Here is a 25,145-nt window from a genome sequence, read left to right as displayed (position 1 = left end):
AACCTCCTGATGATTGGCCGGTTAATGCAATGGCAGGTGCGGCCATAGTTTGCGGCACGTGTTTTGCGACAGTAGTCGAGCGCTTGGCCGTGCCGGTCGGGGAGAGGCAAAGCTCAGCGTGGCTGTGAGGGGAATAAGCCCGGCATCGCCATCGCCATCCCGCGTCCTGTTGACACCTCCTCGGCCTGCGCGGTGAGTATGTGAGGCGCAGCGGGCGGGTGGAGTGAGCGGACCGTGCCGAGCGAGGAAGCAAGCAAGGAAGGGCAAGTTGACGCCATGACCGTGTTCAGGCTGACGACCCAGGCCTACTGCAAGATGCTGCTACACGCCGCCAAGTACCCGCACTGTGCCGTCAACGGCATCCTGGTGGTCGAGAGGTTCAAGAGGAAGGAGGGCCAGCCCGTGCTCTTTGTGGACTGTGTGCCCTTCTTCCATGGCACCCTGGCCCTCGCTCCCATGCTGGAAGTGGCTCTGACTCTGGTAAGGGGAAAGGTTTTAAACCCTTCGAGTAATCTGTGACAATTTCCAGCGAAAGCCTGGAGTTTACAGTGTTGATGTTATAAACATGATGCAATGAAGGTAATAAAAGCCTGACAATCATTGTCACAATGTTAAAGAGATTTTTTAAATAATCATAACTAATGCCAGCTATTATCAAATCTACAAACGAACACATTCCGGAGTAACTCAGCAGGTCAAGTAGCATCTCTGGAGAATGGGGGTAGGTGACGTTTTGGGTTGAGGCCTTTCTTCAGACTGAAGGTAGATACAAAATGCTGGATTAACTCAGCGGGACAGCAGCATCAGAAAGAAGGAATGGGTGACGTTTTGGGTCGAGACCCTAGAAGGGTCACCCATTCTTTCTCTCCAGAGATGCTGCCTGTCCTGCTGAGTTACTCCTTTGATTTAAACCAGCATCTGCAGTTCTTTCCAAAACTTCTTCTGACTGAGTTGGGTTTGATAATTCAGTCCGAAGAAAGGTCCTGACCCAAAACGTCATCTACCATGTTCTCCATCCTACCAACAACCAGAGAGTAGTCCTGAGCTGCTATCTACTGTCATTGGAGACCCTTGGACTATCTTTGATTGGACTTTATCTTGCACTAAACATTATTCATGTTATTCCTCTTATAATGTATCTGTATACTGTAGATAACTCGATTGTAATCATGTATTGTGTTTTTGCTGTCTGGTTAGCACGCAACAAAAGCTTTTCACTATACCATGGTACATGTCACAATAAACTAAAGTCAAACTCTCTGGTGATGCTGCCAGACCTGTTCAGTTACTCCAGCACTGTGCTATTATCAAATTTAAGTTTAATTTACAAAACAATACTACAGTACTGTGTTTTGCCTATGGATAAAAATAATAGTTGTCACTACTCGATTGCAAACACATCGATTTTTCCATAATGTTCAGGGCTATTCATTGAGTTTTTAATTCTGTTAACTTCATGACCAAGTTGCCGATCTCCAGTCTTGTTGGTTCTCTTGTCCAGAACAACTGGACACTTTTTTTTACAAAGTTCTTTATCTTGTCCTAGCTCATGAATTTCAGTCTTGCTCTATCTTCCTGATTTATAATGGTATATCGTTCAGCTTGTTTTTAAACATGTCTCTGACCTTGGATTGTCCTACATCTATAATATTTCAGCTTTGGATCATTTTACCACATATTTCAGTCCTGCCTTGAAGCTTGTGTTTCATTCTCTCCCTCAAATCACTTGTTGGAGTAGAACGTCTCTGTTTGAAACTAGTTGCTCATATATGGAGCTCCTTTAAAGTTCCTCTGCTTCATATTTATTTAAAATATATAAAATTCTGGAATAGTCATTTAAGCTAGCTAATCACCAAAAGACTTTAGATTTGTCATCCTTTTTATTTCTTGCATTGTGCAATGTTTCACTTGTACAGATTGTGTAATATACTAAATTATTGGTAACGCTAGTACTTATTACTTTCCAGCATAATCTCTATGGCCTCGAGACAATTGGCATTTATATGTCACTTTGTATGCACATTAATTATGAAGTGCTTTTTACTTAACATTTTTGTCATGTTGATAAAAATGTGATATTCTATATGGTGATAGTTTCTCCCATTGTCTGGATGAGATTTGTGGAACAGTGTTCTGCAATCCACTGCAGTTATGTGGCAATATAACTTTTTAAATCTGTGGGGTAAAATTTTACGGTTCTAGTTATGGACGGCATGGTGGCGCACCGGTAGAATTGCTGCCTTCGCGTCAAGAGACCTTGGTTCAATCCTGATTGCAGGTAATGTCTGTATGGAGTATGTTCTCCCCGTGACCTGCATGGGTTTTCTCCAGGACCTCTGGTTTCCTCCCACACTGCAAAGACGTACGGGTTTGTCGGTTAATTGACTTGATTTTAAAAAATTGCAAATTGTCCTAAGTGTGTGTAAGATAGTGTTGGTGTGCAGGGATCGCTGGTCGGCAGGCCGAAGGGCATTATTTCAAAAACAAAATGAAAACAAACTATTCACGGTTGGAGAAACTTGCATTGAAATGTACAAGCCTAGTGTGATTTCATTTTTTTCTTCCCTCTCACCTGCATGTTTATATAAAATACGGCAATAATCTCAGTTATAAAATTATCAGTTAAAAATACACAGGATCAGGAAGTACTTTTGCCAATTTTTAAAACCTCAGTTATTTCATCATGGTTAACTGTATTTGAACACCTGGGCTTTTTGCATTTTTAGTGTAGTTCTTCCTGTGGAAACAGGTGGCCTTAGCCTAATAAATAAGTTATTTTCCCTAGACATAGTTGATGTATTGTGGGAGTAATTTGGGAGTAAACTGGAAATATTCCCTGATGGCCTAGAGATGAGATCTGAGTGTTTAAAATGTGGAGAGCTAACAGTGTGTATAGACTTGTGCTTAAATTGGGTATTTGACAACGCAACTTGCAGTTTAAACAGAGTGGAAATGTTCTCTGCTTCAAGAATGTCCACAGTACGACGGATCAAGAACTGTAAAAGGCAATACAAGAATCTTGATGCTGAATCACTTAAAAGCTGAACAAAAATACACATTTAGGTTTTGAAATGTAGGAAAAATACTGACTGATTGCAGTTTGGAGTTTGTTTGGTCTTTGAGAAGTGCATCAATATACTTCAGATCTGAAGAAGGGCCTTGACCTAAAACGTCACCCATTCCTTCCCTCCAGAGATGCTGCCTGACCCGCTGAGTTACTCCAGTATTTTGTGTCTACCTTCTTGTTGTTCTTTTGTCCCATTGCCAACAAGCCTCTGAACATTTATGATAGTGGCTATTCAATATCTTGTAGTGGTTGAGTTTATTTAATTCGTGCTTAATGTTACACACTCATGGAAAGCTCATCCTGTTATCCCATGCCTGAAGAAGGGTCTCAACCCGAAATATCACCCATTCCTTCGCTCCAGAGATGTTGCTTGACCCACTGAATTACTCCAGCATTTTGTGTCTACCTTTGATTTAAACCAGCATCTGCAGTTCTTTCCTACTCATTTTGTTTGTTCCACTGCAAAATCTCTTAATAGTTTACAAGATACACAAACTGACTGATGCAATGGCCTTTAATAAAATCTGACAATGTGCACTTTAACCACATGTGATATTTTTCTATTACAAATCTTAAATTGTGGAGTACAGATGCAAACAAATAAATGATGGGTCTTTGTCCCAAACATTATGAAGGGCACTGTAAATAGTCAATTGGGTGTCCAGAATTTGAACTGGTTATGGAACACGTGGTATTGGAAACGATTTGTGAGATTAGGATCTCATCCCTGGATAGATAAGGAGCTAGAACTCTTCAAAGAGAAAGACAAAGTATTTTTTTATTTTTGCCTAAAACAAAGGATCTGCACAGAAAGGATGGTTGGAAGCTGTTCCCTTTTAGAGGGGTTACAGGCAATAGGTTTTCATAAAACAAAGAGAAATGAGTGACAATATTTAGTGAAGGATGCTCTCACTTATATGATCATAAGACATAGGAACAGACATTTGGCCCATTGAGTCTGCTCTGACAATTGCCTGATTTATTTTTCTCTCTCAGCCCCATTATCCTGCCATCTCCCTATAACATTTGACACCTTTACTAATCAAGAACAACTTTTAAAAATACCCAATGACTCGGCCTCCTCTGCCATCTGTGGTTACGAATTCCACAGATTCACCTGCGTCTGGCTAAATAAATTTGTCCATCTTCATTCTACGAGTACATCATATGCCCTCTAGTCCCAGACTCTCCCACAACTGGAAACATCCCCATAACATCCACTATCTAATCCTTTCTATCTAGGCCACCTTGCTTACTTATTACTCGGATTTCTTGCCCAACCTCTCATTCTTCATGAGCACACCTTTATTCAAAATGTTGCCCATGTTTTTAATCCAAACACTGTTTCACCCGTCACACCATCACACCATCACACCTCCAACCAGATCCCACTACTGGCCAGATCTTCCCATCTTCACCCCTTTCTGCTTTCCACAAGAGTCGGTTCCCTCCGAAACTCCCTGGTCAATTTGTCCCTTCCCACCCAAACCACCCTCTCCCCGGGTACTTTCCCCTGCAATGGCAGGAAGTGCAACACTTGTCCCTTTATCTCCCCCCTCGACTCCATCCATGGACCCAATCAGTCTTTCCAGGGGAGGCAGAGGTTCACTTGAACCTCCTCAACCTCATCTGCATCCGCTGTTTCAGGTGTCAACTTCTCTACATCGGCGAGACCAATCGCAGGCTAGACGATCGTTTCGCTGAAAACTTCCGCTCAGTCCGTCGTAACCAACCTGATCTCCTGGTTGCTCAGCACTTCAACTCCCCCTCCCATTCCCAATCTGATCTTTCCGTCCTGGTCTGCCTCCATTGTCAGAGTGAGGCCCAGTGCAAATTGGAGGAACAGCACCTCATATTTAGCTTGGGTAGTTTACACCCCAGCGGTATGAACATTTGACTTCTTTAATGTTAGTTAGCCCTTGCTCTCTCCCTCCTTCCCCTCCCCCTTCCCAGTTCTCCTACGTCCTACTGTCTCCGCCCACTTTCTTTCTTTTTCCCGCCCCCTCCCCCAACATCAGTCTGAAGAAGGGTCTCGACCCGAAACGTCACCCATTCCTTCTCACCATAGATGCTGTCTCACCTGCTGAGATTCTCCAGCGTTTTGTGTATACACCATCACACTGTTCATCTATATTGGTCCTGGTTAAACATGCCTCTTGGAAAAGAAACTGCCTCGTTTTCAAACACAACCGAAACAATGCCCCTTCTCTATTTTTGCAAATTCTGTACTCTTCTATTTTTTTTTTAATTTACTCCCTGTTGCTAGTGCAGAATTCGTCCTCGCTAAACCACTTTCTTTATCTACCTTGGACTGAATTGTTGATCCATGTGGCATAAGTTAAAATGTTGTCCTGTTGAGTGCCTTGTGTTTGATAACTTTAGTAGTTTCTATTGCTATGTTCAGCAATGGCACCCTGTCTTTAACCATATTGTGCCTGACCTGGTTTTCTTCCAACACCCTGGTAAGCATTGTTGTTTCTCCAAATAACCACCACCTTTAATTTTCAGTAACTCGTCTATTTTCACCATTCACTGCAGAGGAAACTCTTGCCAAATAAACATCTTCTGCAACTGTAATTATTTTCTCATTTTCTTGATTTTTGACAGTGACTGTATTGACCACCCTCTCTGCCTGCTGGAGTTCACTTCCTTTGCATTGCTCTGTTCCAGTCTGAATCAGAAGGAATTGCCTTTTTATATGATCATCCCATGTCTACTCGGGCTCAACTTTGTTTCTCTATTCAAGAAACTGGAGATCAACCTTTGCAAATGTTCATAACAACTGACTCCATACTCTCCTTCCCATCATGCAAAGACAATTCCTGTTTAAGATTACAGCTTATCTAATATTTAAAAGGATCAATAAGCAATGTATGCACCACTACAATGTTAGTGAAAATGTTCAAGGGCTCGACTCCCATCTGCAGACTTAAGCTAAGTTGTAGTTGTGAAGGTCTATGTGATGCCTCAGCATTTTGCTCATTACTGAATATCTTGTTCTTTAAATATTTACCCAGTGATAAATGCTAATGTCATTATCTGTTTCATCTTTAGTCATGTCCTATTCCTCTATCTTTGCTGTTTTTGAATTCAGGAGCATGTTTTCTGATCTAAGTGTCCAGTATTCATTCATTCAAAATGTTCAATTTTGTCTTCAAGCTCCACTGGCTTACTGCATTCCGTTCTTTGCCACACATGCTCTCATTGCACCAGGTCAGAGATAAATAGTGCAGTCACACTTCTGGGCTTGAAATAGTCCAGAATGTGCTAAGGTGGAGGTGAAAATTGGAATCTCTGTGGCAGCTAATTAAATCAGAAGTATAGTATTAAAGGTGACACAAAACAACTAGATTGTGGTTTCTAAAATTCACCTGATTCCTCTGTTTAGAGAAGTTTGGTATTTATTTTACTAATGACTTTAGAGATACAGTGTGGAAACGGGCCCACTGAGTCCACGCCAACCAATGATCGTCCCGTGCACTGGCACTATCCTACACACAAGGGACAATGTCCAATTTGTTACCAAAGCACTCGAAGAAAAAAACATGCAGTCACAGGGAGAATACATACTGTGTACAGACTGCACCTGTTGTCAGGATTGAACCTGGATGCCTGGTGCTGCAAGGCAGTAACTCGACCGCTGCGCCACGGTGCCGCCCCTGATGTTAATCTGACATAAATGTGACGAGTCTCTCAGCTACGTGACTCATACAGAACAGTGCAGCAAGGACTGGGAATGGAAACCCATATCCTTTAAAGAATACTTAAATGTTGTTATTGCCCTTTATGCTTCTCCCTGACTCTGTCATTGGCTATAATCTTGCTGACAAACATGTCCACTGCTTTCCTGTCTTCTCAACATGGTCATGGATTTCATTAAGCAGTCCAAAAACTATAGGCAACTCAACAGACCAAATAAGGAAACATTTTCTTTCCTGCATTAGTATTATACATGTCCTTAATACATTTATCTTGTATTTTTATTTCCTTAGGTGGACTCTTGGTGTAAAGAAAATAACTATATAATAGCTGGATACTACCAGGCAAATGAACGCATGAAGGACACCAGGTGTGTAAAATATTGTTATAAGATGCATTCTTGTTCTATATTAAAAGCTAAATTAATGTTTCATAACCTTTTAGACCCCTATTCACCAACTTGAGGGATGGTAATTAATTCTAGTCTGATACTTAAATTCATTACCATATACAAAATGGCACACTTGATGCCTTGTTTTTGCAAACAGCTGAGATCATGTATTCCTGAGGGAGAAGAATTTTTAGCTCAAAATTATAAATATTTTCTATGGGTGCAGACAGTGTGGAATGCACAAATGCTAAAATCATTTTCTTGCATTACTATTTAGTGTTGGCCAACTTTTTAAAAAACAAAACAAAAAAAAACACTTTTTAATGACAGCTGCTATGATGCTCTGTTGTGTTTTGTAACCTGTAAAATGTGATCATATCAGATTTTTATGACCAGTATGATTATATCACGACACAAGAATGCGCATCTTGCTTCTGGCAGCAATCCGAATAAAAAGATTTATTTGTGTGGTAAGCTGTTGGCAATATGCTGGCATGGGTTAAGTGGCATGTAATACCTTCCCATAAAACGAATACTATTGCTGAGTCCTCCAACATCAGCATATTTGGGTACACAATTGGACTAACCATATAAATGACTGTAAGAGCAGATCAGAGACTGGGTCTCCAAAATGATTAGCTGGCCTCCTGACACTGCAATGCCTTTTTGCCATCTTCACGATGGTTTTCTACAAAAGGTAAGTTGCTGCCACTCAACTTCAAACTGTGATTTCATAAATTTTATGGCGTCTGTGTGGAATTTACACGTTCTCCATGAAAATATGTTCCCTTAAGGGTTCTGATTTTTCCCATCTTGTCCTAAAAATATGCTCCCTCAATCTCCCACATACATGCTGAGTAACCTAATCAACACTCGTCCTTCCAAATGTACCTTACCTCAGAGTCCTCTCCAGTAACATTGCCTACCATAGATGTTGGGTTTACTGTGCTATGGTTCTCAAATTTTTCTTTGCAGCCTTCAATGGAATCAAAACGTTACCTACCCTCCAATTTACTGGCACCTTGCCCATGTTTACTGATTTATACATCTCAGCCAGGGAGCCTGCAATTTCTTATCTAGCTTCATAGTGTCCTTGGATATATCTGATCAGGCCTGGAATATTTATCTGCCTTGGGACATCCAGCATCATCTCGAACATAATATGGACAATTTTCAAGGCATCTCCATTAACTTTCCCAAGTTCCCTAGTCTTCATGCTTTGTGGTAAAAAAACAGGAGAAATATTCATTGAGGATTTTGCCCATTTTTGGAGGTTCCAGATGACCGCTTTGTTTCTAAGGGTGGCCTATTCTCTTTCTAGCTACCCTTTTCCCTTAATGGTCAATGGATATTTTTAAGGCAAAGATAGGTAGATTCTTGATTAATACATGTGTCGGAGGTTATGGGGAGGAGGCAGGAGAATGTGGTTAGAATGGAGAGATGGATCAGCCATGATTGAATGGTGGAATATACTTGCTGGGCCCAAATGGCCTAATTCTGCTCCTATTCCTTATGACCCTAATATACTTTGGAAAGTTGTGGATTTTCTTTGATATTATCTGCCAGAGTGGACTCCATAATGTTTGGGACAAAGAACCAAATTTATTTCCCTCTGTACTCCACAATTTGAGATTTATAATAGAAAAAAAATCAGAAGTGGTTGAAGTGCACATTGTCAGATTTTATTAAAGGGTATTTTTATAGATTTTGGTTTCACCATGTGGAAATCACTGCTGTGTTTAGACATAGTCCCCCCATTTTAGGGCACAGTAATATTTGGGACGGATAGCTTCACAGGTGTTTGTAATTGCTCATATATGTTTAATTGCCTCCTTCATGAGAGAGCTATAAGAGAGCTCTCAGCACCTAGTCTTTCCTCCAGTCTTATTATCACCTTTGGAAACTTTTATTGCTGTTTATCAACATGAGGACCAAAGTTGTTCCAATTAAAGTCAAAGAACCAAACTTGTGGCTTACCAAAATCAACTGTTTGGGACATCATTAAGAAGAAAGAGAGCACTGATGAGCTTACTAATCACAAAGGGACTTGTAGGCCAAGGAAGACCTCCTCAGCAGATGACAGAAGAATTCTCTTTATAATGAAGAAAAATCCCCAAACACTTGCCCAACAGATCAGAAACGCTCTTCAAGAGTCGGGTGTGGATTTGTCATTGACCACTGTCCGCAGAAGACTTCATGAACAGAAATACAGAGGCTACACTGCAAGATGCAAACCACTGGTCAGCCGCAAGAATAGATCACCAGGTTACAGTTTGCCAAGAAGTGCTTAATAGAGCAACCATAGTTCTGGAAAAAGGTCTTGTGGACAGTTGAGATGAAGATTAACTTATATCAGATTGATGGCAAGAGCAAAGTATGGAGGAGAGAAGGAACTGCACAAGATCCAAAGCATACAATCTTATCTGAAAAACGGTAGTGGGAGTGTTATGGCCTGGGCATGTTTGGTTGCTGAAGGTTTGTTACAAGGTCTTCATTGATGATAGAACTGCTGATGGTAGTAGCATAATGAATTTTGAAGTGTATAGACACAGTCTATCTGCTCAAGTTCAAACAAATGCTTCAAAAGTCATTGGCCTGTGGTTCATTCTACAGCAAGACAATGATCCCAAACATACTGCTGAAGCAACAAAGGAGCCTTTCAAAGCTAAAAATGGTAAATTCTTGAGTGGCCAAGTCAATCGCTCGATCTCAACCCAATTGAGCATGCCTTGTAGGCTGAAGAGAAAACTGAAGGGGACTAGCCCCCAAAACAAGCATATGGTAAAGATGTCTGCAATACAGGTCTGGCAGAGCATCACCAGAGAAGACATCCAGCAACTGGTGATGTCCATGACTCGTAGATTTCAAGCATTCATTGCATCCAAAGGATATGCAAAAAAATACTAAGCATGACTACTTTCATTTACATTATATTGCTGGGTCCCAAACATTATGGTGCCCTGAAATGTGGGGGAGGGGGGGGCACTATCTATAAACACTGCTGTCATTTCTACATTGTGAAACCAAAATATATGAAAATGGCTTTTATTAAAATCTGGCAATGTGCACTTTAACAACATGTGATTTTTTTTCTTCTCTAATTGTGAAGGACCGAGGCAAATAAATAAATGATGTGTCTTTGTCCCAAACATTATGGAGGGCACTGTGTCTTGTGTTCCTTTTTTACCCTCCTGATTTCCTCCTTGAGTATGCTTCTAACTTCCTGGAACTTTTCCACGGGTAAGTTTGAACCCCAGCAGCCTAGCCTATACCTAACCGATGCATTTTTAGCTTCAATTCCTCTCAGCAACCAGGCTTCCTGACACTTTCCTAACTTGTCTTTCACTCTAACAGGAAGATGCAAACCTCGAACTCTATCAGACTTTTAAATCCTAACAGGAAGATGCAAACCTCGAACTCTCGCTATCCGACTTTTAAATCCTACCATTTTCCAGACATCCCTTTGCCTGCAAACCACCTACTCCAATCAATTTTTGTACGTTTCTGCCTAATATCACCAAAGTTGGCCTTCCTCCAGTTTAGAACTTTAACGTGTGGTCCAGCTCTGTGCTCATCCATAACTATTTTAAAGCGAGTGGAACTGTGGTGGCTGGTTCCAAAGTGCTTGTCCAATAACATTAATTGGTTTCCTAGATGGATAGATGTGGGTCAGAGGACTTAACATCATGTTTGGCACAGGCATTGTGGGCTGAAGGGCTATTCCTGTGTTGTACTATTCTGCAGTAGTATCATTTGTGACGGTGTACTATGGCTAAATTATAATTTGCACTGCAATCATTGCAAAGCATTGTGAAGAGCCTACGGCCAGCTATTTTCAGTCCTGGGAACATTTGCTGCACAATGGAATAAACACAAAACGAACTGAACTGCCGCTTGTTTTATCTGTCTTTATTTCTTATCCATACCAGCAGGGTTTCTGGCAGCACACCACAACTTAGTACTAGAGTTATTTTTCACTTGAAACCCTTTGCACAAAAATCATAAGACCAAAATATGCTGAGGTTAAAGGCCATTGTTAATGTCTGACCTGATTCTGAGAAATGAAGCTTCTTAAACTTTAATACTGCCAACTTTATTTCATGCGTAACTTGTAACTAATGTTAGTTGCAGCACAATTCCAAAAAACAAGTGCATTGGGGAAAGCATTACTGTATCTCAATGTCACAGTATTATTCCATGTACTTTTGATTTGCAATCACTAAGTATTTCAATGTTCCCTTGGCCTTAAACAAGGCTCATATAGGGCATATTTCATTTTTATTAACAGACCTGTACTTCTAGTCGCTTAGCTACCTATACAAATGAGTTGCCTGTACATGTATAGACCCCATAAATCTCATGGACGTTGGGGAGGGGGGGGAACGATGAGAATGGAGAATTAAAATAATGGAAAAGAGTTAGTGCTTTGAATCCAAAGCTCAAAGTTTTTAATTCCATGGTTATAGTGAAGTTGGCCCACCGTGTTCTGTCTTGTCTCAAACATTGTACCTTGTTTGAGGGGCTGGTTATGAAATAGAAACTGATTCTTAATTGTAGTTTTGAATGTTCATTCTTGGCTTGCTCAGTGGTTGAGGAACATAAATCGCACACAATGTGTTTGGATTTTGTATAATTTGAGCACTTTTGTCATATGTCATCAGTGTTGATTTTTTCCAGCATAAATATAATTTTGATTATAACAAATGCTTTTCTTTTTAAACAGCCCAAACCAGGTTGCTGAGAAGGTTGCTTCTCGAATCGCTGAAAGCTTCAATGATGCAGCCCTTATCATGGTACAGTATGATTACTGAGTGTCTTATAGGGAATTGAGTAATAGAAAATGCTCTTTAGCATTAGAATTAGCCATTTAAGGTTTCTGAAGCCAATCTGTCTTTTGTACCCTTGTTGAGTGAATCAGCTGATGAACATGGTGGCTGGAGAGCAATGGAGATCAGAAAATTCTCACTTCAATTAGAATCATTTTTATTATGATCCAGAAACAAATTTTGTTTCCTTTCTGTAATGAGTCGGCTAATCTATGGTTGAAATCACCGAGCTAGATTGCCTCAAGGTGTGACGCCATAAAGTCTGAGCGCCTTTGATAAAGAGGGTGAAAGGTGCAGGTGAAGGGAGAGACAATATTCTGTTGTTTTTAGTTATGAATCTGCCATGTCATGGACTGTGCTGCTTATAACACTTTGACTCCAAATTCTCTGTAGGTGGATAATCATAAATTTACAATGGAGTGTGAGGAACAATCAATTGTAGTATATGAACACCATGAAAACAAATGGCGATGCAAAGACCCAAATATGTGAGTGCAGATGTTGGTGATCTGAAAATAATTTGAACATTTTTTTCATATGTAAAAAATATATCTTGTTATTTGTAGATGCCTGCAATAGTTTTGTCGATAGTCTGAATCGTTAGGTTATGATTCATACCCACACCAGAGACCCAAGTATCAATGAGGACAACACAGTATTGAAGGAGCATGTACTGTAATGTTAAATGTAATAGCCAATTAGCAGGATACATAAGATTCCTTGCTGTTCTTTGAAGAGGAGAAGAGATCACCTTAGTTATCCTTTTGTCAACATCTCAAGTTTTGATGAACCTGATGGGAACCTTGAGGCTTGTCAGGACAGTGACAGTAAGGATAACCCAGCTGGATAACAAAGTGGTATTTTTAACTTTCCATTCCACTGGCGCCATTTGAATTTGCATGAGTATGGCCATCCCATGAGATCCGGTGATTATCCACTAAGTGCACCTACCCTTGCTAGTATTTTGATCAATTTTTAGCCCATCCACAAACTTGGTGACATCGAGGCTTCAGCAATAGCACCTTCCTCTATGGAGAATAAATAAATGATGGGTCTTTGTCCCAAACATTATGGAGGGCATTGTGGTTTTTGATCGGCCCCAACTCCACTCTTATAAATCTTAGTGTTCCACATCCAATTCCCTTTGTCTTTGTTCTGTGTCTCCGTTCATTCTTTAGTGACCTTCCCCCTCAGTTTTTTGTACTTGACCTTGTTCTCATTGGATTAACAATGCATCCCAGATTTTTAATAATTTGTCTCTTTCGCTCCTATTAGACATCCAGGTAAAGTACTGGACTAATTCAGTGTGCCAAAAGAGAAAAAGGATGTGTGATGTTTTGGTTCAGGATCCTTCTTCAGACTCTGGTTTGAAGAAGGGTCCGGACCCAAAACATCACTGAGTTACTTGAGCACTTTGTATCTATCTTCAGTATAAACTAGCATCTGTAATCCCTTTCTACAGACATCCAGAGGGTTCATTTTAATTTCCCTACCCATCTGAAGCTGAAACACACCCAAACATTTTACGTAGAAAATGCTTTTTACTATTCAATTAATTTTGACTGATAAGATTTGTCAGTTTACCTGGGCCAGAACTGTTCTCATGGTAATGAAACCAGCCATGCTCTACCTACTTTAAATTATTTATATCCTTCTCCATTGGCATTCCAAACTTTGATGCGGTTTCAGATGTTTTCCTCAGTGACACTGAGATCAGTGATCAAAAACAGTTCTTGAACAACATACTGTGAGAGCTCTGTTCTCTCCATGCCTCAAATGTTTTTGTATTGTTGGAAGTCCCCTATCACTTTTGTGGGTTTCTTGCATCTTTAGATTATCTGCATATTTGCCCCGTTTATTGACTGGTAACCTATAGAAAAGAAAATGTTGGAACTGCACCTGAAAATATGGAAAATGTCAGAAATAAACCACTGATCAGAATTATTTTCAGGTGGAATGTTGCCATGCCCTCATATCATTTTAAGTTCCTTTGATTTCTCAGCTGGAAATGAAATATTATTCAAATGTCCCCAATTTGTATGATTTTATTTTATGTACAGAGATTTCTGTGAAGATTGGTCAGAGGTGCAACGAATCACGACGTGTCTACTGGATGGTAAATCCTATGACTCCTTGGTGGATTTTGATAACCACATGGACGATCTCAGGAATGACTGGACAAACCCAGAGATCAACAAAGCCGTCCTCCATTTCTGCTGATGCACCTTTGAATATCCGAGGGCATTCTCTTGATACATGGAAACCCACTGACACGTTTGGCTGTAATGAGTTACCCTTTTGAATGTGAAGTCAGAGCAGTAAAATGACAGTGAAAGCATTGAACACTCCAGTTCACTGTGCCAAGAGATGTGAAATGTTTCAGTCTCCTGATAATTGACCCAAGAGTCCCTTTGGTTTTTTTTCAAGAAAACGGGATTTGAAATCAAATTGCCCATTTTGTTTTGGTTGGTTAAATTGGGGTTTTCGATATTTCTAAAGATTTGAAATATGTGTGTGATTTCTAAAGTATATAATCTTAGAATAACTTGTATTTTAAAGAATTGTTTGATTTAAATTAGTTTATGCTGCTCTTGACTCAGTTTCTATCGGTAATCTTTTTATTCCAGTTGCTAATGCAGTTCTCCAGTGTTAGGCATTTGGCCTTTGATTAATTTACAACGGTCAGTGAGGATGTTTTTCGGTTAATTGAGAAAATGAGTTTGAGGTTGGAGACTTTGGACAAACCAAAGTGCTTACATTTCAAAGGTATTTCATTGGCTCAAAGCATTTTTGGCTGCCTTGGGCTTGCAAAGGTGCTGCACAAGTCATTCATTAATAGCATTGTGTAGAATCTATTAATTTGAAACTGATGTTCTGTATAATAGCAGGCTAGTTTAAATATTTTTAAAATCCATTTGAGCACTACATAGGACTAACTATGCTTGAGCATCTAAACAGGATCCTTGTAATCTGTAATCTATTAGATGTTTTAAAGGAGAGCAAGAAAATTAGTTATGAAATGTTCATAAAACTTAAGGATTACTTATTTGTAACGCAGTGCTGGAGTAACCGAGCTGGTCAGGCAGCATCTGTGGAAGAAAATGTGCTGATGACACTGCAGTTCAGGAATTCAATGTGTCCACTTCACCCCACGGATGCTGCCTGACCTGAATTCCTCTAGTAATTTTTTTTTTCCCTCAAGGCACCAGCATTTGTACTCTGGTCTCGGTTATTGTAATCGTTCCATCCAACATGGATTTGTTTTTATTGCATCCAAACTTAGTTAGAAAACCACTGTTCTTCAAATGAGAAATCTCAGCAACCTAGAATTTGTAACCTTTTTGTAATCTAATCTTATTGTAGGGTATATTCCTGTTCGAAGAGTTTACTTGGGATCTGATATCTGCAAATACGATTTTGTTTTGTCTTTAATCTGTTTCTGCTATTGTGCACAAGTTGCATCTTTTAACTGTTATCGCATTAATATTTCCAAGGAAGGGAGAACTGAAAACAATTCAAAGCAATGTTGTTGCATTGGAAGAAACTTGAATTTCTATTTAAGAGACAAAATATAGCTTTCCTCGTGGTTAACATCTTTGTGTAACCTATTATAAAATGTTTTTTGATAACCATCCAAGTTCTGTAGTTAACCTGTTGTATGACATACATTTTCTTAAAACAAAAAACCTCATGTGTAGGGTTGAAAATATTCTGCATCCAAGTCAGATTAAAAAGGCTAGAAACACTGAGCATGTCAAACAATGCCCGTGGAAGGAGAAGCAATTAACATTTTGGTCAAGGACCTTTCATTATAAAAGTCTTTAGCTTGATGCATCAACTCTTCAGCTGACCTGTTTCTAGCATTTATTTAATACTTTCAGATGCAATTCTGATTTGTTCAAGCCAATTGCTTGAAATCTAGTTTCAAAAGAACTTGCAGATATTTGGTGCTGAGCTATGTACCAACAAGCATGTCCTTGCGTTCAGACTTAATGAGTTATTTTGGATTGGGAGGATGGGAATCAACTGGTCATGGTGCTAGCAATTTCCTGGCAAATCAAATTTATTTTTGTGAAGTGTTTGGTTATTACATCACACCTTTGTTTCCTGAAGTACGTTCCAAGTAGAAATGCAGACGGTTTGGGTCTGTAAAGTGTTTTGAGCTCTACAAGAAAAGCTATTTTGTTTTTTCTTGCCGAGTTTCAATTTAACAAAATGGGAAGACGTGCGTGCACGTTTGCAGAGCACGAGCCAGAGAAGCTGGTCGCAGCTCATCTATCACTTGCTCAAGGAGGCAATTGTCATTCTTTCCCCTGATCATTCTTCCTGCTATCAAAACAGTTGCCAGAAGATTTTATTTTAAGTTGGGTCACAGATCCCTGTGTTTTCAATGGAATAATAGTTTGAGGGTCTAAATAGCCTGTCTATTCCTTTTGAAGTTGTCATGCTTTGGACTTGGTTCTAACAAACCACTCTACTGTTTAAAATCATTTAAATGCAAACATTACTTTTACAAATACAAAGGAACACTTTACTTAACATCAACCTCAAGTTTTGTTTGGATGACAGTGGGAGATAAACTGCTAGAAAGCATCAAAGTATTTTCCATAATTCCAGCCTTTTAAATGTGTACAGTGAAACAGAAGCTTATGGCAATGTGGATTGAGAATTGGTAGCATGAAGGGGAAACTGGGTTGGTGAAGTTGGTAAGAGGAAATTATTGATAGCTTGAGTACAATGCTGAAACTACAATAGGAAAATGTATGGTAAGAAGCAAGAATGTTTTGATAGCATTTGATGTCTCAAAGCATTCATCCTTTTCAGATCCTGAGCGATCTCTCTATTTTAGCACTATGTATTTATTTTACATTTCCAGCAGTTGATTTTCATCTCTAATAAAACAAACAAACTACTTTCAAAAGTTGTCATTTTTCTAAATAAGAATTTTATTGTTGCAATGCAATAAGTTATTGCTGGTGGCTTGCAAGGACCACCAAACCTAATCCCACTTTCCAATAGAAAAGTAACTGACCTCATTAAGATAATGAGATTGGTGACACAAGATCATTTTGAACATTGAGTCCATCAGTGCATTCAACAATATTTTGCTCTAGCTCGCTGCATCTTCCCCAATCTACACTCAGCATAAAGTGCCTTTTGGTTCATTGAGTCTGTCGGGCCTTGGAGCAGTCCTATCAGTCCTATTATCCACATTCAAATCATGTAACCTTATCGCGCGTTCCACCTTATTCTACTGCCACTTGCCTACCTTAGGAGCAACAATTGGCAATTGACCAATAACCAGCATATCTTTGAGGAACCCATGCAAACATGAGGAGAATATTCAACCCACACATGGCCAGCACTCAAGAGCAGGAATCAACCTGAAGGTATGCAGCGCTATCTAATGGTAGTCATTTTACTATAGAATTACTGTGGAGAGCATAGCTCGGTGTGTTAAAGGGAACTATATAGTCTTTGTGGTTTTATGTTTAGTGTGGGCTTTAAAGAGTCCATCTTTTCTGTGCTCTGAAATGAATGCAAGCAAGCCTTGGCCAAAGCAGCCCCCATCTGGCAATTATAGAAAACATTTACTCTGCAAATGCCACGAACGCCTTATTTCATTTGCATGTTATTTGAAGAATCCCAATTTGACCAAATTCAAGCCTCTGCATTGAGTAACTACCACCGTTTATATAAAAATAATATGTTTTTTTCCTTCTTTCTCAGCACCCTTCTTTCCAGAGCCTTTCTAGATTAACATTTTTCTGGACCAAAGGAGGTCCAGCCTCCGAGAGAAGTCAAACAGTGGGACAAGTGTAGGGGAGGGGTAAAAAGTTAGGGCTAAGAAGGGGCTCTGACTAGGCAGCTGCTTTGCTGAACACGTGTGCTTTATTTGTCGTGGCCATTTATTGTAATTTTCATTTCCCTTCCATTCCCACACCATGTCTGTCCTCTGCCTCCTTCATTGCCAGTGAGGCCAAAGGCCACTTCATCCCAAGGTATAAACAATGAATTCACCTGCTTCCCATTTGTCCCTTTCTCTCCACCTATCTATCCTGGTTCTCCTCGCATCACCTTTAATGCCTGTTAGTTTTGTTCATTAAGATTAATATTCAATTTTTGCCATTTTCACTTTTCAAAAATAAAGAAATAAATTAGCTGGCAACTGTGAGATGCACGAGGTCACAGGACAGAGTGTAGGTGCATGACAAGACGAGGGCCCCCCTTTTTCCTAGCCCCGTTACCATTTTTTCCTCTCCTCCAAGCACACTCATCCAACTGGATCCCCTTAACCCTTTGTCACTCATTATTCCCACTGGATTCACTTCCTCTGTAACTGCTCGCCTCTCCTCCCTCTGTTTCCGTTTGCCGCCACCACCTTCCATTCCATTGTTCACCTTCCTTTCCCATTATATTCCAGAATTTGGAGATCGCCATTTATCAAATTCCAGCCACTTGTTTTGCCTCCACCCCTTCCTTCCTCACCTGACTCTTATCTGCTGATCAAACGCTCCTCACTTTCTAGTGGATTTTGGTCCAATCTTTGCCATTTCAGTGCACACAATCAGTTTAGTCTTGAATGTTGCCTCCACTTAATCAATTGTATACAGGAGGATAATGGTACCATAATTTGTATGTGGAATGGTATAAAATCCAGAATTGACTCGCGGCATCATTATTTGCAATACACGATGCCCGAGAGCTTTGAAAATTGTGAATGTGGCAACTTTTAAATTAATCTTCTCAAACAAAATGTTGTTAATTTCTTTATGGGATAAAATGTGTACAAAAGTGTATAATAAGTGAGCAGAAAAAGCTTTTGTGATGCTTTGAACTTATCCCTGATCAATCTAGTACTTGAACCCATTGAATCTGGCGTCCAAAAGATATTATGAAATCCCCTAAATTCTTTGGTTGTTTCCTAGGTAATGGTTGATATTTACTTCCCTTTTTTTTGAGCAATAAATCTTTTTTAAGATCAGTTATGGAATTTTTGTTAACTTGAATTGTTCCTCTTGTACTCGTAATGTCTAATGTTTGAAGTAGGAAGAGGTTTCTGTAATGGCTGTGTACTGACCATGACTGATGGTCCAATGTAGGGGAAGTTTCACATGCACTTAATCCAGTTTTTTTAATCCAATGCATATTTTACTCACAGTTCTGCTAATATTGAATGTGGAATTTTGCCTAAGGCCCCAATAAATCTGAGTGAGCCTGCATTGTTAATCCATGTTTTCCAAACATTAGTCCATGTTTTCTTTACTATTTAAAACTTTATCTGTGTGAGGAGAGCAAGAGTCTCTTGAATTACTACTCTTAACTGGCTCCTTCATGAGACGGCTAAAAGTCTGGGGTAGCGTTTCTTATAATAAGCAAAAAAGCTGCTGGAGAGGCTCAGCCCAGGATCTGTGCAGGGAAAGAGTAGTCGCCGTTTCTGGTCGTAACCCTGCATTAGGTCACAGCCTGAAATCTACTCCCCTTTGCCTCTAGATGCTGCCTGACCGGTTGAATTCCTCCTGCAATCGATAGATACAAAATGCTGGAGTAACTCGAAGATGGACACACAATGCTGGAGTAATTCAGCAGGTCAGGCAGCATCTTTGGAGAAAGTGGATGAGTGACGTTTTGGGTTAGGACCCTTCTTCAGTCTCAAAAATTCTCCAGCAGTTTGGTTTTTGCTCCAGATTCCTGCATCTGCAGTGTCTCGTCTCAATTTCCTATTCTTAATCCAATTTCTCACCAATGCCTATTTTACTCACCAGTCCTGATTAGTTCTGTGAATATTGCATGTGGAAATTTCCCAAAGGCCCCAAGTAATTCTGAGTGAACCTGTATCATTAGAGGTGTTGGCTTTCTAATGCATTAAAATGATGTTTACATTCAGCTTGACATGAGATGTGAGCTTTCTTTGAAAATCAGGTCTCTTTGACATCCTGCTGATTATATATCCATTAAGACCAGTAGAATAGATAATTTATCCTCTTTGTTTGGTGGGATTGCTACAATATTTTTCCACAATGGTAATTGCAATCAAAACTTCATGCACTACTTTTGGATGTCCGAAGGTTATTCAATAATCTGGTGTAAAGATGCTCACTGCCACTTAACACCCACAAGACTAAATTTACTGACTAACTTGACCCGCTGGAGTATTGATCCGTTTCTATGTGTTTAGTTTAGAGATACAGCGCAGAAACAGACTCTTCAGCCCACCTAGCCCACCCCGACCGACAATCACCCTGTACATGAGCACTATCCTGCACACTACCACTTACCAAAGCCAATTAACCTTCAAACTGCATGTCTTATGAACGTGGGAAGAAACCAGAGCACCTGTAGAAAACCCACAGGGTCACGGAGCGAATGTAGAAACTCTGTATAAACAGCACCCGCAGTCAGAATCGATCCCGGGTCTGGTGCTGTAAGGCAGCAACTCTACCACAGCGCCAATGTGCTGCTCTATATTTGCTTTTAACCAAAAACTAGACTAAGTGGGGCCCGTTGGGTCCCTGTCACAGGGGAGGCCTGGTCCCACAACAGAACCCGTTTCCCCAACGCAATATTCCACCACTCACCCATGCCCCCAACTGCCCAGGCGCGGTTCATTTCCCTTCACCCCCAGCACTCTCTCCCCCTCCTCTTCACCCTTCCTCTTCTTTCCCCTCCCCAATCCCTCCCTCACTTCTCCCTCCCTCTCCTTTCCCCTACCCTCAGTCAATCCTTCCCCCATAACTCCTCTCCCCTCCCTACCCCACACCTATCCCTCTATCCCCCACTCCTCACCTCCCCCACTGCCCTCCTCTCCCTCTATTTCACACTCCCTACCCTCCCCCCTCCTCTCCCTCTATTTCCCCTCCTCCCCCACTCTCCCTCCTCACCTCCTCTGTCTTTCCCCTCTCCTACCCTCTCAAATCCATCCCTCACCTCTCCTTTCCCCTACCCTCAGTCACTCCAACCCTGCATATCTCTCTCTCCTCCTTGCCCCCCCTCCTCCCCCACTCTCCATCCTCACCTCCCCCACTTTCCCCTCCCACTCCATCCCTACCCCCTCTCCCTCAATTCCCCTACACTCTCCTCTCCTCCCCAGGATCTCGAGGTTGCCGCTCCTCTGACCAGAGGCCGCGCCGACCAACGCCGGCAGTGGAGGGCAGGTGCCGGTAACACACAACGGGCGCGGCCGATCAGTGTGGTGATGGATGGATGGACGGATCCTGCATCTCCCTTTTCCTATTTCCAAAACTCCCTTTGAAATTCATTGTTGAACCCCAGATTTTTAATTTCTGATATAGTCTTTTACTTTAAAACAAATGGAACATTAAACTTCCCTATAATGATATTTCTACTAAACTTGTAAACCTTTCACTACTCTGATCATACTGAACTTTCCATTAGCATGAGGAAATCCATCAGGTTGATGTACAGATTTCTAAAATGTCTGTTGCAGCAGCTTGACTGAGGTTTGCTAATATTTTGAAGAGCAGGAGGAGTAAAGCAGCTTAATATTTGACACTGAAGGAATTGAAGGAGAGAGCAATAGATTGGAGAAAGTGGTGTTGATATAGAAATTAAGGCCATTAGATCTGCTTCTAGTTCCCTGGTCGTGGCTACCACTCTGCATCCTCTATCAGTGAAGAGATGGGTACAAATGGACTGATCCATTCTGGAAAATAGATCTTGTTTTTTTTTTAGAGATACGATATAGAAACAGGCCCCTACATTGTGATGCCAACTATCAATCAACCATTCATACTGTTTTTATATTATTATACTTTCTACCACAATCCCTACACATTAGGGGCAAGTTTACAGAGATCAATTAACCTGCAAACCCTTGCGTCTTTGGGATGTGGGAGGAAACCCACATGATTACATGGAGCACTTACAAACTCCACACAGAGCACCCAAGATCAGTATCAAACCTGGGTCTCTGGCGCTGTAACGTAGCAGCTCTGTAAGCATCATATTTTGCACATTAGAGAGGCAACATAGATTCTTTGAGCTTGACTTGGAAAGTAGCTAGTCTCTAAGAGACAATTAGACAGGTACATGGATTGGACTGGTGTTGAAGGATATGGGCCAAACACAGGCAGGTGGGACTAGTGTAGACGGCCATGTTGGGCTGAAGGGCCTGTTTCCACGCTGTATGATTCTATGATTATAACTAGAGAGTTATTCATTTAATGTTGGCAGGGAAACTTGCAGTTCAAGGAAATAAAATAAGATTTGTTTTCTAGCTGCATCAAACTGAAGCAACTTCCCTGTGCTAGAAGTTTAACTGCTTCTCCAAAAAGTATTCAAATACATCATTTAACCACCATGCTCATTTCCATTGTAGCTATGTTGCAATTCCAAGATTCTTTAAATTCCAATAAGGTTATTTTTGCCTTTGTAGCAAGAATACACTAATCCATCTGTAGACAAGTTGTTTATATTTTATGTCATGAGGGATGAGTATAACCTCAAATTTTATTTTATCCTCAACATTTACCTCCCCTTTTAGGTTAATGAATTCAGTCTCTTTTGCTCAAATATAATCGTCACCCTCATCAAATACCAGCTGTTTCATTCTCTTACTGGGCAACATTACAGTAAAATTATTTTTTATTTCTCAACACCTTTTGAACTGGGCACTTTATAACCAAGAAGAAATGTCCTAATTTGGGCCTATGTTTTATAACCAAACATAATAGCTATTCCATCAAACCAAAGATGCCTATTGTTAGTTGCTAGCTCATGCCCTATTAAGTTGTGCAATGGAAATATTAATGGCTTCCAAAATGTATTTCTTCAATAAAATTAATGTCACATGGAAGATATCACTTTCTGTTGAATCCCTGGACATCTGCATGCATTATCTTGTAAGATTCCAGCTACACTGATTTCTACCCTCCCAATTGGGAATAAAATCTGAATCAGTAGAGTGCACTTTGCAACGACTGGCATTTTATACTCAAGAGTATTTATTTTGAGATGCAAGTAATTTATAAATCTGCTTTAATTCACCAGAAACGCATGTGCCTCTTCCCCCCCCCCCCCCAGACTTTTATTCCTAAAATACATTTTTTTACAGTGAGATAAGCAAGCCCTTATTGGATCTCATCATGAAGTAGATTGTTTGGCCTAAGGTCTCCAAAGTAACTCAAATCTGGGGTGGAGTAGGGCTGCGAAAAGCAACACTGGACTATAGACAAAGAAGACATTATGGACTCCACCCTTCCTAGGTCATCTGCTACCAGCCCTGCTTTGTTCTAACCTTTTCTTACCACCAGTTCCCTCCCATCTACTTTCAGTCTGAAGAAGGTTCCCAACCAGAAATGTCACTAATCCTTTTTCTCCAGAGATGCTGCCTGACTCGCTGTGTTACTCCAGCACTTTGTGTCTATCTTGTATTTATATGGGTAATTGTCTGTACTTTTTGACCACAGTCCTTTATAATCAATGAAGCACTTTTCTTTAATGCAGTCAATACAGTAACAACATCAGCTAACTTCGTAAAGCATTCTTCCACACTGATGTATTACCTAACCAGCTAATCTATTTCTTGACGTGCATTTTGAAGGACAATTTTAAGCCAGGAGAGCAGAGATATCTTACCTGTTTGAGGTGTACTTTACAGTAACCAAGCAACCTTCCAACCAGCAGATAGATACAAAGTGCTGGAGTAACTCCGCTGGTCAGGCAGCATCTCTGGAGAAAAAGGATGGGTGACATTTAGGGTCAGGACTCTCCTTCAGAACAACGTCCAACTAGCACTTCTGTGGGAGGAAACTGGAGCAACCAGGAAACCCACACTGTTATAGGGAGGATGTAGGATCCAGATCACTGGAGTCGTAAGGCAATATCATTACCGACTCTTCACTGCATGTTTAGTAACTATATCCAAGATCTAGTTCTTCTCAAGTAAGTCTATAATTTACATGAGCTACAAGTTCAGCCTGCTTTACTGTTGACTTTGGGCAAATTTCTGCCAAGAACAGGATAGGCACACTCTGGTTTGTAAATATTTTTGCCTAATTCTAGCATTCTCCATTGCCCAAGTAATACTAAATATCTACGTATCATGTTTTGAAGAGCCATGGACCAGATTTAAGGTTGTCAAAATGCACTTGGATTTTCCTGTCATTTGACTGGACCTGTTGTGAACTAATTAAGAGGGATTGACTGTTAGAAATGGCCAATAACTTCATTATCATTGCTGGAACAAAGAATTGGGCTCACATGTGCACAAATCCCTGAAAGTGACAGAACATATATAGTAGCGCAGATGAGCTTTGGGGATTCATAACTGGAAAGTGAAGTAGTGTGTGTATTGTGCATTAAACATTGTAGTATTGTGTCCAATTTAGTTACCCAACATTCAGAAAAATGTGACGATCCTATAGAAGATATAGAAAAGATTTCACCAATTTGGCAAAACTGGGATTGTTCTCCCTAAAATGAAGGTGGCTGAGAGGATATTTAATAAAAATGTATATGATTGATTGATACTGCATGAAAACAGGTCCTCCACCCCAACACCCACTTTCGATCCTGACCTCGCTGTCTGGGTAGATTTTGCAAGTTCTCCTTGTGATGCGATGGGTTTCCCCACAGATGTGTGGGTATGTATGTTAATTGGCCTGTATAAAGTTGCCACTGGTGTGTAAGGAATGGATAATAAATTGTGATAACATAACACTAGTGTGAACGGGTGTCGATCAGTGGGGACTTGGTTGACCGAAGGGCCTGTTTCCATGCTGTATCTCTAAACTAAACATTAAATCTTCAGCCTCCAACCCATCTTTGTACATTTCCTTTGGAATTAGGTATTTTGTTATACAAAATGCCTGTAAAATTTCCTATTAAAATAACATCCCATTTGTAATTTCACCCTTGAAGTCACTTAAGAACGGAATTTGACTGGGTCTGATTCACCTGGTTGACAATTGAATTTATTCTCAATATATTAAGGAAGTGCTTCCTTTAGAAAGACGTCAAGGAGGGTAACTCCAATTTCTTATCAAACCAAATGAGATGCAACTAAAATAGAAACTCGTTTTTATTTCTTTAAAGCCATTTCTTTAACAGTCAGGTTAAGCAAACCTTGTTTGCAGCAAATAGCAACCACACTTGAAAGGGTATTTTGTTGAATGTCAAAGGCAGTGGCTTGAATCCAGGC

At 40.3% G+C, this 25,145-nt stretch overlaps 2 protein-coding genes across 2 annotated transcripts in view; one reads left to right on the top strand and one right to left on the bottom strand.

The window, feature by feature from the left end:
• Nucleotides 1-23,658, bottom strand: part of LOC129705349 (cytochrome c oxidase subunit 4 isoform 1, mitochondrial) — a 42,626-nt gene extending 18,968 nt beyond the window's left edge. Inside the window, exon 1 of the mRNA XM_055648881.1 lies at nt 23,582-23,658. The gene's annotated coding sequence lies outside the window, so the exon portion shown is untranslated. The remainder of the gene's footprint in view (nt 1-23,581) is intronic.
• Nucleotides 64-16,904, top strand: emc8 (ER membrane protein complex subunit 8). The gene is made up of 5 exons (XM_055648879.1): nt 64-480; nt 7,060-7,136; nt 11,881-11,950; nt 12,377-12,471; nt 14,044-16,904. Exons 1-5 carry the CDS (start codon nt 277-279, stop codon nt 14,201-14,203), a joined length of 606 nt encoding a protein of 201 aa, XP_055504854.1. The 5' UTR covers nt 64-276; the 3' UTR covers nt 14,204-16,904.
• Nucleotides 23,659-25,145: the final 1,487 nt, after the last annotated feature.

The sequence above is a fragment of the Leucoraja erinacea genome, chromosome 17 (assembly GCF_028641065.1).
Source record: "Leucoraja erinacea ecotype New England chromosome 17, Leri_hhj_1, whole genome shotgun sequence".
Taxonomy (NCBI): Eukaryota; Metazoa; Chordata; class Chondrichthyes; order Rajiformes; family Rajidae; genus Leucoraja; species Leucoraja erinaceus.
This window is presented reverse-complemented; position numbering and strand designations above follow the sequence as displayed.